The sequence below is a fragment of the Salmo salar genome, unplaced genomic scaffold (assembly GCF_965601325.2).
Source record: "Salmo salar unplaced genomic scaffold, fSalSal1 ptg000536l, whole genome shotgun sequence".
NCBI classification, from domain to species: domain Eukaryota; kingdom Metazoa; phylum Chordata; class Actinopteri; order Salmoniformes; family Salmonidae; genus Salmo; species Salmo salar.
The window spans coordinates 1,112,238-1,128,860 of record NW_027675413.1 but is presented as its reverse complement, the minus strand read 5'-3'; the positions used below and the strand labels follow the sequence as shown (position 1 = coordinate 1,128,860).

The following is a 16,623-nucleotide window of genomic DNA, read 5'->3' as shown; positions in this document are numbered from 1 at the left end:
ATGGGATAGTATTGTACATGTAACGTTTCCACAATGGGATAGTATTGTACATGTAACGTTCTGCCCCCTTGTGAGTTAATAGTATTGCATGCTGTAGCAGGCTATATAAAGAGGAAGACCTCCATTGACGATTCAGTTCGTTGTAACATCTCGTCTGGACAGGTCACCGTCCTTAGTTAGTTAGTTAACGAAGCTAACGTTAGCTAGTTCATTATCACAAAAATGAGAACTGCTCTAGATTGGAAACTTACGTTAATGAGTGTAAAGCCATGTTGTCTTTATGGAAACGATATACAATATATGGGAAAGAATATAGTTGAGGAAATAATCCAAACCTAGTTGTGCCTAGTTAGGACATAACGTTAGCTAGCTAGCTAACGGTACTGTACTGTAGCTCATACAACGCCGACGGTCAAACCCGGCTTTCTAATATTAACTTTAATTAACTATAGTAACGTTATGGAAGATATTCACAGAAAACTATCATTGTCTTCGTTATTCATTATTAGTATGTTATTTTATTATAATACATTATTTCGAGACATATTCAGAGCCAAACATCAACCCAACTTAACCTTTTTAACTGTTGTCGCATCCAAACTTGTCACCATCGTTTTCAGTTGTAATTGCGAAGTTCCCGGAAGAAGTCCAGCAACAACGGAGGTTCCTCGATGAACCCACCTTCTAACAAGTTCTTTGAAGAACCTTTTGGGGCTGTTTTTCATTGACCAAGAACCCTACGGTTCTTAGGGGATCTGAGAACGACTCCAGTTGAACCCTTCATTTTTAGAGTGTAGTCGGCTCTATTTACTCTCAGATTCAAACATGATGATTAGTATCAACGATCAAGTCAGCTGCTGCTGCTCCAATACAGTATGAGGTGAGACGGTGAACTGATGTTGAACTGGGCAGTCAGCTGCTGCTGCTCCAATATAGTATGAGGTGAGACGGTGAACTGATGTTGAACCGGGCAGTCAGCCGCTGCTGCTCCAATACAGTATGAGGTGAGACGGTGAACTGATGTTGAACCGGGCAGTCAGCAGCTGCTGCTCCAATACAGTATGAGGTGAGACGGTGAACTGATGTTGAACCGGGCAGTCAGCTGCTGCTGCTCCAATACAGTATGAGGTGAGACGGTGAACTGATGTTGAACTGGGCAGTCAGCTGCTGCTGCTCCAATACAGTATGAGGTGAGAGGGTGAACTGATGTTGAATCATAATGATTAAGTTAATTAAAATGAATTTGTGAAACTGTTAAAAAAATTGTATATTCAATATTTTACGCTATTGTTATCAGATAGAAACATCATGGAATATTGTACATCATATTAAATATATTACTCTATTGTTATCATATAGAAACATCATGGAATATTGTACATCATATTAAATATATTACTCTATTGTTATCATATAGAAACATCATGGAATATTGTACATTATATGACCATCAACATACATTATTGTTTCATTCAATTTCACATAATAAGGATATTTAATATTTTCAAGTTCAGAAGTCAGAACCCATCACCTGCTATGTAAAAGAGACAGAAGAATGCACAATGGTCAATGCTATCTGGGATCCTTGGTACATCCCTACCCTAAACCCTAACCTTAACCCCTACCTTAACCATTTTAAATGTCAACTTCAACGGGCTAGGGACGTCCCAAGGATGTATCTCTACCTGAAAATACATGATCTAAGTGATTGATAGTTGGTATTCAGCAGTCATAAAGCCTTATTTACTTTAATGAACTACTAAAATAGTGATTTTGTCAGACAGCATAGACAGCAGCTCTACACATTATTGACTGACTGAACCATTCATCCTTCCATCCCTCCTCAGCCTTCCTCTCCTCTGAAGACCCAGTGAGGGTGGAGCTCAGTCAGAGAGCTGTTGAGGGACTGGTTAGGCAGAACACTTCTACAGCCAGAGAGGTGAGAGGTCACACATGGTTTAGATGGTAAATATTTATGTCCCCTTAGCGGTTCATCACGTCAGCTAAAGGGAATATGTTCCATCTATGTTTATTTACATTAGTGCAAATTGTCCACTGATATTGGTGTAATTTCTCACCCTTTTGGCTGTATGAAGTTAATTTCCCCTCAGGCACACACATTTGTTCTTTGATATTACGAAGGTCATTTGTGTATAATGTACTTTTCCCAACATCTCTTTACATTGCTGATGCATATTTGGTGGCCTGACTGTATCCATACTGTGTCAAAGGCCCATCCTGGTAGATCTGAACCTAATGCAGCTTGGAGTGATCAGATGACAGAAGTCACATTTAGGTGCCAGGTGTAACTGAGGCCATAGATGCTCCATATCCATTACTTTGAGTGTTTTATATAATATGACTAAATGTGTTTCTGTGTTGCAGGGGCAGTCAAGAAATGGAACAGCAAGGTCACAGAACATGACATAATCAGAGCTGTGGGAGACCACCTCAAGCCCCTGGTAGAGCCGGGGGTGGTGTTTACCACTCCACCACGCCTTCAGCAGGCTGGAAAAGTGGGATTGATACAGTTTTTTCATACTAAGGTGGACCAAGAGTCTGTTGATTGGTCGGTCATTGGGTTCATTATATGTTCAAATAAAATCAAGCTTTATTTATACAGCACATTTCAGACATGGATGCAACAAAATGGCTTCACAGGAAAAAGATTAAAAAAACATTGAAAATAAACAGAAATATTTAGTACACAAAAAACAGAAACAAAGACTAATGAGTAATTGCCATTGATTAAAATGTTAATGGGAATATCCAACCCAAAATATAAGCTTGGGACACTGGAAGTTGACTAGTAACAACAACTGGGACATAAAAGACACCCACCATGAGACCCACTAAATCTGCCCAAGAAGAGGAAAACAAAAGAAAAACCCACACCAAACTTAAAGACAGGAAGTAAACCAAAAAGGTGGAGCAACTAAAGGTGTTGACTCTCCACATGTATCAAGACAACTGGAGCACTGGGCCAGACACTCTTAAATAGAACCTGGACCAGCTCAGGTGAAACACCTTCCCACTAACGAGATGGACAAGCCAGCACAGGTGTAACACATACTGACTAACGAGCGATACTTGTCAACAATTAAAAACAAGAAAAACACATTTCTAAATAATAATATACAATCAAAATATTTTTTTATCCTTTTTCTTACTATAGAATCCTAAAACTCACTAGCTTCTAGAACTCTCGTGTTCCAAAAACTCACTAGCTTCTAGAACTCTCATCCCCTTGGAACGTGGCCCAAACAAAACTCATCTCTAATACGGAAAAACATGCAGTTATAATAAATTGTGATCCATGGCAACGCACTGGCTAAACACAAAACACAAAACTTTTTAACTGCCCACCCGTGAAACAATCAGCAAATTGTCCTTAAAACGAACATGTCTGATTTCAAGAGGAAACTCCTGCAATATCCGTAGTAACTTCCCACCTCACAGCTTCTCTCTCTTTTCAGGGTTCACTAGATAGGCATGTTGTTGGATCGGGGCCCAGTCCCCAATGTCATGCTCTAGTACATTTGGGTTGGCACATCTGGGAATGAACCCTGATATTCTAAAAGCAGGGCAACAATGTCAATGTAATTGTACCCAAAAATTATCAGTTGGTTGCATAAATAATTATGATTACTAAATCTTACATGAATATTAAACATGAAATATAAAACCCAAATGTACACCCCTTTGTTAATATGTATTAGCAATAATTAACTTAATGGTGAGGCATAAAATGTATCTTTTGTCAGGCTTAATGTTTGAAATATGAGGTGATTTGAGTCATGCTTCTTCAGTAGTGGAATAAAGACAATTAGTACTTGAATGTTGTAAATAAATACTGGAGTGATGTAGGATTGTTCATATAATTGATTATTGTACTGTGACTATGTGTTTAGGCTGTAAGTATGTTGAAATTAAATTGTTTTCTTTTCAACTTTCACTTTCAACTAAAACCAAACTTATATTGTATGTCGGGCATAGTCTTATTTTCTACGACATTTTGCTAGGTGAGATATCCCCAATGTCACAGCTTAAACGTGTCCAAATCAGTAGTCCAAATGCAGAAACAGTTTGTGATAAATTGAAAACCTAAACATAAAATGTAATACATACACAAACATCTGTCACAATAATCATATTACTTGTATTATTTAAAACAAGCACCTTATAAAACTGTACAAGCACCAAAAACGCTGTTGTTTTGACAAGTAGCAATAAATCACTGATATCAATTAGGGGGGAAATCAGGTTGTACATGATGTTGAAACTAACACAACTAAAAAAACACATGGAAATGGGAGATATATTTTACCTCACTGGTTAGAGGACAACCTGCAGAAGACAGTCAGCTACATTTTGGAGTGATGCATTTAAATGTAGGGGTCACTAAATAAAGGAACACAACACTTATTTGTCATCACTCATTAATATCATGTTGAAATCAATTGTACGACAGGAGGGAGATGAGGTTGCACGTCCTGTTAAAACGAACAGCTCAAAAATCACACGGAATCTGGGAATAATGTGTACATCCCTGGTTAGAGGACAATTTGTATAAAACAGCTCGCTACATTTTGAAGTGTTGCATTTGGATTCCAGTGGGTCACCAACGTGGTAAGTGTAACACAGCTATTTTTGTGTTAGTACTTTTTGTTAAATCACATCAATAGTAACTCTTCCAATTCAGAGCCTGGATTTTCCCCCTGAGGTTAATATCCATATCATGCTGAAATCAATAGAACAGGGGACAAACGTTTAGGGTTCTACATTGTGACATCATTAAAATACTCCTACTACAATGTTAAAACATTCTACATTTTATTTCACTGATATCATGAAACAACTCCTTCATGAATTTTCTGATGTTTAATCAGAGATCTTTTATCAGAGTATCTCTTCCCACATTGATTACAGCTATGAGATTTCTCTCCTGTGTGTGTTCTCTGATGTGATACCAGGCTGTTTGACTGAGTAAAACTCTTCCCACATTCACCACAGCTATAAGATTTCTGTCCTGTGTGTGTTCTCTGATGTGATACCAGGTTGGTTGACTGAGTAAAAGTCTTCCCACATTGATTACAGCTATAAGGTTTCTCTCCTGTGTGTATTCTCTGGTGTTTAGTCAGATAGAAAGATGTAGTAAAACTCTTCCCACATTGATCACAGCTATAAGGTTTCTCTCCTGTGTGTCTTCTCTGGTGCACTGTCAGCACTCCAGATCGACAAAAACTCTTCCCACATTGATCACAGCTATAAGATTTCTCTCCTGTGTGTTTTCTCTGGTGTAGTGTCAGAGTTCTAGTTGCAGCAAAACTCTTCCCACATTGATCACAGCTATAAGATTTCTCTCCTGTGTGTATTCTCTGGTGAGCTGTCAGCTCTCCAGATCGAGCAAAACTCTTCCCACATTGATCACAGCTATAAGATTTCTCTCCTGTGTGTGTTCTCTGGTGTTGAGTCAGATGGCAAGATTGACCAAAACTCTTCCCACATTGACCACAGATATAAGGTTTCTCTCCTGTGTGTGTTCTCTGATGTAGAGTCAGACTGGTAGATGCAGCAAACCTCTTCTCACATTGACCACAGCTATAAGATTTCTCTCCTGTGTGTATTCTCTGGTGTTTCGTCAGACCACTAGAGTCAGTAAAACTCTTCCCACATTCACCACAGCAATAAGATTTCTCTCCTGTGTGTGTTCTCTGATGAATTTTAATGCCTGATGAGGTGAATCTCTTCCCACAGTCAGAGCAGCAGTGAGTTCTCTTCCCTGTGGATGTCTGCAGGTGTTTATTGAGGTGTTCTGATCTGGAGAGACTCTTCTCTGCCTCTTCAGCATCAAGAGGTTGTTGAGGCTCCCCAGAGGATCCACGATAGTCCCATATCTCTCCTGTGTGAACAACAAAGTCAGACAGATGATTAAAGGCCCACAACAGCGGTAATCCACTGTAAAAGGTGATGCCAACAGCGGAGCCATGATGTTGGACAACAATTGACGTCTGTAATGAATATTAAAATTATTTGATATTTGCCTTAAAATGAGCAAGAATAGTCATATTTTGTCTTGTTTTCACATTAGTAGTAACATCGATGATTGTAGGCTAGAAATAAGTTATTCATGTTGTTGAAACTCTAAGCAGTGTGCCAGAGGAATTTTGGTCTCCAATATAGGCCCCTTTCTGTGTTTGCTAAAATTGTGGCACGAGGGCAATTTGATTGCAGAAACTCCTCCCTGCTAATGAGGAAACTGATAGTTATGGATGTACTATATCTGCCTGGAGCAAAAATGGTGAGCAAAGATTTGAGTTTTTCACAATGTATTCTGAATATTATCTTTGCTACTTCCAGACACAAATGAGACTCTGACCATTTTACTCGCCCTAGCAGAGCTGTTAGGCAGTTTTCATGTTATCCAGGGTGACTGTAACTGTGCTGCTGGAAAACATTTGTTGCCTACGTTTACTGACACCTGGACATATTGAACGGGTGTTGAGCGCTAGTAAATTCATTATTCTGCACTCTGGTACTCAGACGAGAGTGCTCTGAAATCAGAGTAGATAGTCAATCAGAGTGAATTTATGAAAGCAACTGAATGTCCATTGAGAAAGCACAACGACTATACCATTTAGCTAAGCTAAGAATGACGGGAATAATCAAGTCAATAAACGTTGGGTAGTTAGTTAGATAGAATATAGTTCATATACTGGCAAGTTTGATGTATAAGTAGCCAACTAACGTTAGGTAGCTAGTTAACATACCGGTACATACTGCTGTAATAACATGCTAGCAAATAGTCAGCCAAAATGACGTGTAAAGTAACTTATTTGAAAAGTAATTATTTTATTACATTGCTCAACATTTTCTTAACATTTGTCATAATTAGTTAAAGCAATGAATTTGATTCGGCTCTTGTTGGACTTCGGCTGCATATTTTCTGCAATTTTCTTCAAATCTGAAAACGATGTGAAGCCACGCCCATTTCCTGAAGAATTGCATTATGGGCCCTAACGTACTGCGTGTTTACGTCATATTATGGCGAATTTAGTACGACATCCGGGAGGTTTTGGCATACTAACTATATCATACTATGACCAATAAGCACACTATATACTCAATTAACATCACAAATAGTACGGTTAGTATGAGTATTCTAACACAGCTAATGACTTATCAACAGCTCTAACAATTTGACCCCCACAGGAAAATCTACACTGGCAGTTATAGAAAGACCCATTTACTATATAACCATTGATTCTTGAAGAATATAACTTAGAAATGCCTCAAATGTTTCAACTGTATTACCCCATCAGAAACCAAAACATAAGCTTGAAAAACGCCACTGTTTGTAAACAAGCACTGTATAGCCTTGAAATCTGGTTAAAACTATAATTTTGACCTTATGGCCAGCCAGTCCTTGTATTCAGAGTGTAGTGAATTCAGGGGGTAGTCCTGAGCTGAACTCAAACCTGGGTCCAGCGACTGTCAAGTCAACAGCTTATAACTGTTACGCCAAGATGTCTGAACTTCTTGACGAGGTCGCTAGGTATTGGGTTACGGTTGCTACAATAGCTTTCTCTATGAATTTCAGAGTGGTTACAATTCTCCAGCCCCCATGCCTCAGCTGTTTACCAAACCAAGTCTCTGGGCAGCCATTTTGTTTCTGTTTAAAAACTAGGTTGTCCCTTTAAACAAGCCACACAATCAACCAATTAATCTGCAGTTCAAACAATAACAAAGCTGTAATTCCACCACTGATTTGGTAATAAGATGATGATGGGGCTGGAGAAATGTAACTACTCTCAAATTCATAGACGGACCTATGGATACAAGGACTGACCATCCATGATATCAACATAGTTTTAACCATGTTTTGAGTGTGAGTGTTTACAGTGTTTGTTTATCATTTAAATTGTTTCTAAACATTGGAGTATAAAAAGCTTATTTGGGGTTCTGATGGGGTACAACAGTTGAACTAAGCTCATGAGGCATGTGTTATATTCTTCAAGACTCAATGGCCATAAATAAATAATTTAAAAGTCAAAATATTGATGTAGCTATTGAATATTTCCCCTCTAACACCACACATCAGTTCAACAACAACATAATCTTTATCAGGAGGAGAGTAGCTTAGTGAACTCATGGTCGGAGATGTTAGCTAGCTAGGCTAATGCTAACTTAACCAGCCCGCTAGCTGACTAATAACAACAACACCGCAAATATGAAATTAAATCTGATAACTAACTAGACGACAGAAGTGGGTTTAAAACACAGTGGCTAATATACACGAAAGCGTCTAAAGAGCTTTATTGGTTCGGCTATTTTGTCTAGCAAGCTACCGAGGTGGCTGAATAACTGTTGCTGCTGTTGAAAGAAGCGTTCCGTCCACTACATTATACGTCACACCAACAGCATTACCTTAAATTCCCACACCGCCATCTGCTGACTGGAGTGGGTAACGCAGTTGAGTAAAATGTTTATTTTAATTTTCAGACAAAAGGTTAAAGTATAGGAAGCATTCGTTTTTACTCGCTAGTGTAACAACACAGTGTGGTTAAAGACGTAGTAAGCTAGTTGTAGTCACGATATGGTTCCCTATAAGTACAAACAGTTATGTTTTTGCGTTGTTACATATTTCTTGACTTATTTCCGGATATCTTCTAAACTACCCACAATGCACTATGTGCTACAGAGTTTGTATGCTAGCTCGGTATCTAGCTCCAGCTTGTAAACGTCAGCCACACCTCATGCTTTCATATACTGTGTGGTTGTGATATATAGTGGGAACGCATTAGCACGGTAGACTCTGCTGCCTTGTTGTCAGTAGGGATGTTACTTTTGATACCGGAGCTACGACGCCTGCGTCCAAATCGATAAGCAGTAAACTTCAAAGCAGTGTACCGATGCCTGTATCACTTTATCAGCAGCACGTCATCAATGGCGTCTGAAGCTTCATTTCATCAAACAACCACCTGATTGGTTTGGTATTGGGCTTGAAGATCCCACCCAATGTGTTCTCTAATCTCATAAAACATTTCAGTGTCTTTATTCTCCCAAGGGGAAGGTGCTGGAGTATTGAAAACATGGGTGGCAATAATTCAGACCCCTACCTTTTGAGAATTACATGTTAAACTAAATATCTTTCTCTGAGCTATTGTATTAGTATAAAATCATTTCCCTGTATTTTTGACACAATATAGCTCAGTATTTGAATTTTTTTTATAGAGTCGTTTTTGCTCATCTTTATCAAGAGTGTCAACAATTTTGTCCCCCACTGTACCTCCATACTGCTGCTACATGGTGTAACAATACATCATGTAGATGTATATAATGAACAGACTAGGTCTATACTGCTCCTACATGTTGTAACAATACATCATGTAGATGTATATAATGAACAGACTAGGTCTATACTGCTCCTACATGGTGTAACAATACATCATGTAGATGTATATAATGAACAGACTAGGTCTATACTGCTCCTACATGGTGTAACAATACATCATGTAGAAGTATATAATGAACAGACTAGGTCTATACTGCTCCTACATGGACTAACAATACATCATGTAGATGTATATAATGAACAGACTAGGTCTATACTGCTCCTACATGGTGTAACAATACATCATGTAGATGTATATAATGAACAGACTAGGTCTATACTGCTCCTACACGGTGTAACAATACATCATGTAGATGTATATAATGAACAGACTAGGTCTATACTGCTCCTACATGGTGTAACAATACATCATGTAGATGTATATAATGAACAGACTAGGTCTATACTGCTCCTACATGGTGTAACAATACATCATGTAGATGTATATAATGAACAGACTAGGTCTATACTGCTCCTACATGGTGTAACAATACATCAGGTGGGGCTTTAAGGCGATGCTAGTGTGACGTATAATGTAGTGGACGGAACGCTTCTTTCAACAGCAGCAACAGGGAATTTGTAGATCAGTCAATCGGCAGTCGCTTGCAATGTCGAACAAGCCATTCCTCCATACAGAATCTCTCCAGGTCCTTGATTTATTTAGTCTGTCTTATGGACTGCCCTGATCAATTCAAACCACAGGTTTTCAATGGAGTTCAAGTCTGAAGACTGAGATGGCCATTGAAAATGTTGATTTTGTGCCCAAATAACCATTTCTTCATGGATGTTGATGTGTCTTGCTGGAAGATCCACTTATGGCCAAGTTTCAGCCTCCTAGCAGAGAGGTAACCAGGTTTTGGGCTAAAATATCCTGGTAGTGGGTAAAGTTTATTTATTTATTTTATACAGTAATTTTTGCTCATCTTTATCAAGGATATCAATAACTAGGTGCTTATTTTGATATCTAGTTATTTGACCGAATCAGAAATACAGATGTGGAGTAGATGTAGAGTTTGTTTAAAATTCTCAGAAAAAATCTGAACTAATCAAACAACACTTGTTGCTCTTTGTACGTGTTGATATAATATTAATATTTAATGGAGAGGAAAAAAACGTTTCCCTAAACTGCTTTATAATATTATAATTCAATGAAGAAGAAAAATAGTTTTCCCTCCTCAACTGCGTTTCCTCCCTCCAGACAGCAGATGGCGATATGTGTCTTTCAGGCGATGTTTCTAGTGTGACGTATAATCTAGTGGACGGAACCCTTCTTCAACAACTGCAGCCACCTCGGTAGCTCGCTAGCCGACAAAGTCGGAACATTCAAGTTCTTTAGACAATTTCGTGGTTTATTTGTCACTATGATTTAAACATACTTATGTGGAAACAACTAGCTACCCCATTTAATGTAATATTTACGTTGTAAGTCAACTAGCTGGCTGGTTAAGTTAGCATTAGCCTAGCTAGCTAACATCCCCGACCATGAGTTCACTAAGCTACTCTCCTCCTGCTAAAGAAGAGGGCTGTTGGACGGAGAAAGAAGCTCTCGTGAAAGAGGAGGCTGTTACAATACAAAAACAAGTAGACGGTGAGGCTGTTACCGTGAAAAAAGAAGATAAAGACGTTACAGTGAAAGAAGAGGAAGACGCCTTCAGAGTGAAAGAGGAGGAGGATGTTACAGTAAAAGAAGAGGAGGATGCAGTTTATGGAGTGAAAGATGAAGAGGGGGAGATTACTGTCACATTAGAGGAGGACGAAGAAGAGAAGACTGGAGAACTGATTAACACCAGTAAATACAGTGAGTACTATCTAATAAAACAGGGACATTGATCTGATTAACACCAGTAAATACAGTGAGTACTATCTAATAAAACAGGGACATTGATCTGATTAACACCAGTAAATACAGTGAGTACTATCTAATAAAACAGGGACATTGATCTGATTAACACCAGTAAATACAGTGAGTACTATCTAATAAAACAGGGACATTGACCTGATTAACACCAGTAAATACAGTGAGTACTATCTAATAAAACAGGGACATTGATCTGATTAACACCAGTAAATACAGTGAGTACTATCTAATAAAACAGGGACATTGATCTGATTAACACCAGTAAATACAGTGAGTACTATCTAATAAAACAGGGACATTGATCTGATTAACACCAGTAAATACAGTGAGTACTATCTAATAAAACAGGGACATTGATCTGATTAACACCAGTAAATACAGTGAGTACTATCTAATAAAACAGGGACATTGATCTGATTAACACCAGTAAATACAGTGAGTACTATCTAATAAAACAGGGGCATTGATCTGATTAACACCAGTAAATACAGTGAGTACTATCTAATATAACAGGGACATTGATCTGATTAACACCAGTAAATACAGTGAGTACTATCTAATAAAACAGGGACATTGATCTGATTAACACCAGTAAATACAGTGAGTACTATCTAATAAAACAGGGACATTGATCTGATTAACACCAGTAAATACAGTGAGTACTATCTAATAAAACAGGGACATTGATCTGATTAACACCAGTAAATACAGTGAGTACTATCTAATAAAACAGGGACATTGATCTGATTAACACCAGTAAATACAGTGAGTACTATCTAATAAAACAGGGACATTGATCTGATTAACACCAGTAAATACAGTGAGTACTATCTTATAAAACAGGGACACAAACTCTGCAGTTGTTGAACTAATGTGTGATTTTTAAAAGAGCATTCTACACTTGAATATGTTTTTGTACTGTATGAATTGTCCATGACGCCCTCCAGTGATTTTGTAAAAAACTTTTCCCGTTGAAAAGTGATATAATAATAAATGAAAACAACTTAACTTTATTGACAACACCCAAATGGATACTGTCATTAACGCGGTTCTTCAACAATTACACATAATACTTAATACTGTAGCTGTTTAGTTACAGTCACATGTTCAACTATCATCAGCTGATCCAGGAAATCATTTTCTGAATGACAGTCACATGACGAACATCAGGACATGCAACAACAACCAAAGTGCTTCTTCATTCATTACTCTGGTAAAGACAGTTATGCCGTGCTCCACGTTGGATCCAACATCCCTAACAAATTGATGTTTATAATGTGTTATTGTCTGGTTGATTTACAGTAGGGTCTCGTTAGTCTGTTTGGATACAGAGATACTTCGCTCATAATGTGTAGAGAACTATTCCTTGATGGATAGGCTATTGTACAACACACAGAGCTATTTTCCTTTATTCAGGACATTTAGAATGACAACACATTAAAGAGTAGCCTAGTGGGATTATTCACAAAATTATCTGGTGATCAGGTTATGAAATGTCACGACAGACATTTTAGTTTCCATGTTTCAATTGAAATATTTAATATATAGTCTTAGGTCTATGTTGTTGTTAGGTGAAGTTATGGGTCCTACAGTAGGTCTATGTTGTTGTTAGGTGATGTTATGGGTCCTACAGTAGGTCTATGTTGTTGTTAGGTGAAGTTATGGGTCCAACAGTAGGTCTATGTTGTTGTTAGGTGAAGTTATGGGTCCTACAGTAGGTCTATGTTGTTATTAGGTGATGTTATGGGTCCTACAGCAGGTCTATGTTGTTGTTAGGTGAAGCTATGGGCCAATTTGTTAAACACTTGGTGTACAAACCCTTATTGTCAGCTTGATGGCAAAGCTAGCCAAAGAGCATTTTACTAGTTGAAGTGTTTTTTTTAAGTATAAAGCAGTTGATTTGCGACAATAACACAAACATATTAAGCAGGTGATTCAAGCGAGTCTTACAGTTATAATCCAAAAGTAGTGTGAAATGCACTCATAATCAACCTGTAAATGGAGGCTATATTTGCTGTCAGCCTATGAGAACTCCCCTGAGTTTCCCCCCACGGTGGTGAATTAGTGAATAGACACAGAGCTTAATGTGAGTTTCCTTGAGTAGCACTCCTGATCTTGCGCTCTAATATTCAGAATGCTTTGTGAAAAACTAAAATCTTTGTTCACTATTTTTGCTCCATGCAGATATTCTACATCCATAACTAGTGGTTTCCTCATTACCAGATATACTACATCCATAACTAGTGGTTTCCTCAATTTCCAGATATACTACATCCATAACTAGTGGTTTCCTCATTACCAGATATACTACATCCATAACTAGTGGTTTCCTCATTACCAGATATACTACATCCATAACTAGTGGTTTCCTCATTACCAGATATACTACATCCATAACTAGTGGTTTCCTCATTACCAGATATACTACATCCATAACTAGTGGTTTCCTCATTACCAGATATACTATATCCATAACTAGTGGTTTCCTCAATTTCCAGATATACTACATCCATAACTAGTGGTTTCCTCGTTACCAGATATACTACATCCATAACTAGTGGTTTCCTCATTACCAGATATACTACATCCATAACTAGTGGTTTCCTCATTACCAGATATACTACATCCATAACTAGTGGTTTCCTCATTACCAGATATACTACATCCATAACTAGTGGTTTCCTCATTAGCAGGGAGGAGTTTCTGTAATCAAATTGTGTGTGCTTTGCCCTCGTGCTGAAAGGACCTATATTGGAGACCAAAAGTCATCTGGCACACTGCTTAGAGTTACAACAACTTTAATAACTTATTTGTAGTTACTACTAATGTGAAAACAAGACTAAATATGACTTGTTGCTAACTTGACTGTCTTAATTGTCAAATAATTTAACAGATATGAATTGTTGTACAACTTCACGGGTATGCTCTGGGCATCACCTCAAATAAACAGTCTCAGACCTGCAGACCTGCTGTTTTCAACTCTCTAGAGACAGCAGGAGCGGTAGATATACTCTCAATGATCAGCTATGAAAAGCCAACTGACATTTACTCCTGGGGTCCTGACCTGTTGCACCCTCGACAACTACTGTGATTATTGTTATTTGACCATGCTGGTCATTTATGAACAATTTAACATCTTGGCCATATTCTGTTATAATCTCCACCCGGCACAGCCAGAAGAGGACTGGCCACCCCTCATAGCCTGGTTCCTCTCTAGGTTTCTTCCTAGGTTTTGGCCTTTCTAGGGAGTTTTTCCTAGCCACCGTGCTTCTACACCTGCATTGCTCGCTGTTTGGGGTTTTAGGCTGGGTTTCTATACAGCACTTTGTGACATCAGCTGATGTAAGAAGGGCTATATAAATACATTTGATTTGATTTCTGCTGTTGTGGGCCTTTAACCGTCTGTCTGACTTTGTCATTCACACAGGAGAGAGACGTGACTATCGGGGATCCTCCTGGGAGCCTCAACAACATCATGATGCTGAAGAGGCAGAGAAAAGTCTCTCCAGATCAGAACTCCTAAAGAAACACCAGCAGAGACCCACAGGGAAGAAATCTAACTGCTGCTCTGGCTGTGGGAAGAGATTCAACACTTCATCAGACCTTAAAATACATCAAAGAATTCACACTGGAGAGAAACCTTACAGCTGTGATCAATGTGGGAAGAGATTTACCAGATCTAGCTATCTCACTATACATCAGAGAATACACACAGGAGAGAAACCATATAGCTGTGATCAATGTGGAAAGAGTTTCGGTGCATCTGGCTGTCTGACAAAACACCAGAGAACACACACAGGAGAGAAACCTTATAGCTGTAGTCAATGTGGAAAGAGTTTCTGTATATCTGGCTCTCTGACTGAACACCAGAGAACACACACAGGAGAGAAATCTTATAGCTGTGATCAATGTGGGAAGAGTTTTTCTCGGCAATACAGCCTGATAGTACACCAGCGGACACACACAGGAGAGAAATCTTATAGCTGTGATCAATGTGGGAAGAGTTTTACTACATCTAGCTATCTAACTATACACCAGAGAACACACACAGGAGAGAAACCTTATATCTGTGACCAATGTGGGAAGAGTTTTTCTACATCTAGCAATCTAACTATACACCAGAGAACACACACAGGAGAGAAACTTTATAGCTGTAGTCAGTGTGGGAAGCGTTTTACTTGGCTAAACAACCTAATATCACACCAGAGAAGACACACAGGAGAGAAATCTTATAGCTGTGACCAATGTGGAAAGAGTTTCGGTACATCTGGCTGTCTGACAAAACACAAGAGAACACACACAGGAGAGAAATCTCATAGCTGTAATCAATGTGGGAAGAGATACTCTAATAAAAAATCTCTGACTAAACATCAGAAAATACATGGAGTTGTTTCATGATATCAATGAAATAATGTAAAATGTTTTTAATATTGTGGAAGTATTTTAGTAACGTCACAATATAGAATGTTTTAACATTGTAGTAGCAGTATTTTAAGGAATGAATGTAGAACCCTAAATGTTCAGTTGATATTAGCCTCAGTGGAAAGTAAAATCCAGGCTCTGAATTGAAAGAGTTACTATTTATGAGATGTAACAAAAAGTGACTAACAAAAATAGAGTTGTGTTACACTTACCACGTTGGTCACCCACTTGAATCAAAATGCAACACTTCAAAATGTTTAGGTTTTCAATATATCCCAAACTGTTTCTGCATATTGGTTATTGATTTGGACACGTTAAAACTGTGTTTTGACATTGCGCTATTGTCATTTAGCAAAATGTCATTCAAAAGACGTTGAAAATAAGACTATATATATGTTCGCTTGTAGTTCAAAGTGAAAGTTGAAAAGATGTATTTTCGGGTCGTTCTTTCAATGACTTGAAAACAACTTAATTTCAAGGTACTTGCAGCCTATACATAAGGACGCAGTGTAATAAATTGGTCTATAATAAAAAAAAATGTAACAATCTTACATCACTCCAGTATTTATTTACAACATCCAAGTGTTATATGTCTTTATTCCACTTCTGAAGAAGCAGGTCTCAAATCACCTCATATTTCAAACATTCAGCCTGACAAAAGATACGTGTTTTATTATTCCATGCCTCACCCTTAAGTTAATTATTGCCAATACATATTAACAAAGGGGTGTACATTTGCTTTTCATATTTCATATTTACAATTCATGTAACATTTAGACATCATAATTATTGATGCAACCATCATTATCCTGCTTTTAGAATATCAGGGTTCATTCTCAGATATGCCAACCCAAATGTACTGGAGCATGACATTGGGGACTGGGCCCCGATCCAACAACATGCCTATCGAGATATTGCAGGAGTTTGCTCTTGAAATCAGACATGACTA

At 38.1% G+C, this 16,623-nt stretch overlaps 2 protein-coding genes across 2 annotated transcripts; one reads left to right on the top strand and one right to left on the bottom strand.

Annotated features, from left to right (window-relative positions):
- Positions 1-4,326: 4,326 nt before the first annotated feature.
- Positions 4,327-7,041, bottom strand: LOC145876266 (uncharacterized). Its single transcript, XM_082972063.1, has 2 exons — positions 7,037-7,041; positions 4,327-5,958 (listed from the first exon to the last, which is right to left on the bottom strand). The coding sequence occupies exons 1-2, from the start codon at positions 7,039-7,041 to the stop codon at positions 4,848-4,850; spliced, it is 1,116 nt and encodes a 371-aa protein (XP_082828189.1). The 3' UTR covers positions 4,327-4,847.
- Positions 7,042-10,690: 3,649 nt separating this feature from the next.
- Positions 10,691-16,225, top strand: LOC145876282 (uncharacterized). The gene is made up of 2 exons (XM_082972071.1): positions 10,691-11,192; positions 14,680-16,225. The coding sequence occupies exons 1-2, from the start codon at positions 10,877-10,879 to the stop codon at positions 15,648-15,650; spliced, it is 1,287 nt and encodes a 428-aa protein (XP_082828197.1). The 5' UTR covers positions 10,691-10,876; the 3' UTR covers positions 15,651-16,225.
- Positions 16,226-16,623: the final 398 nt, after the last annotated feature.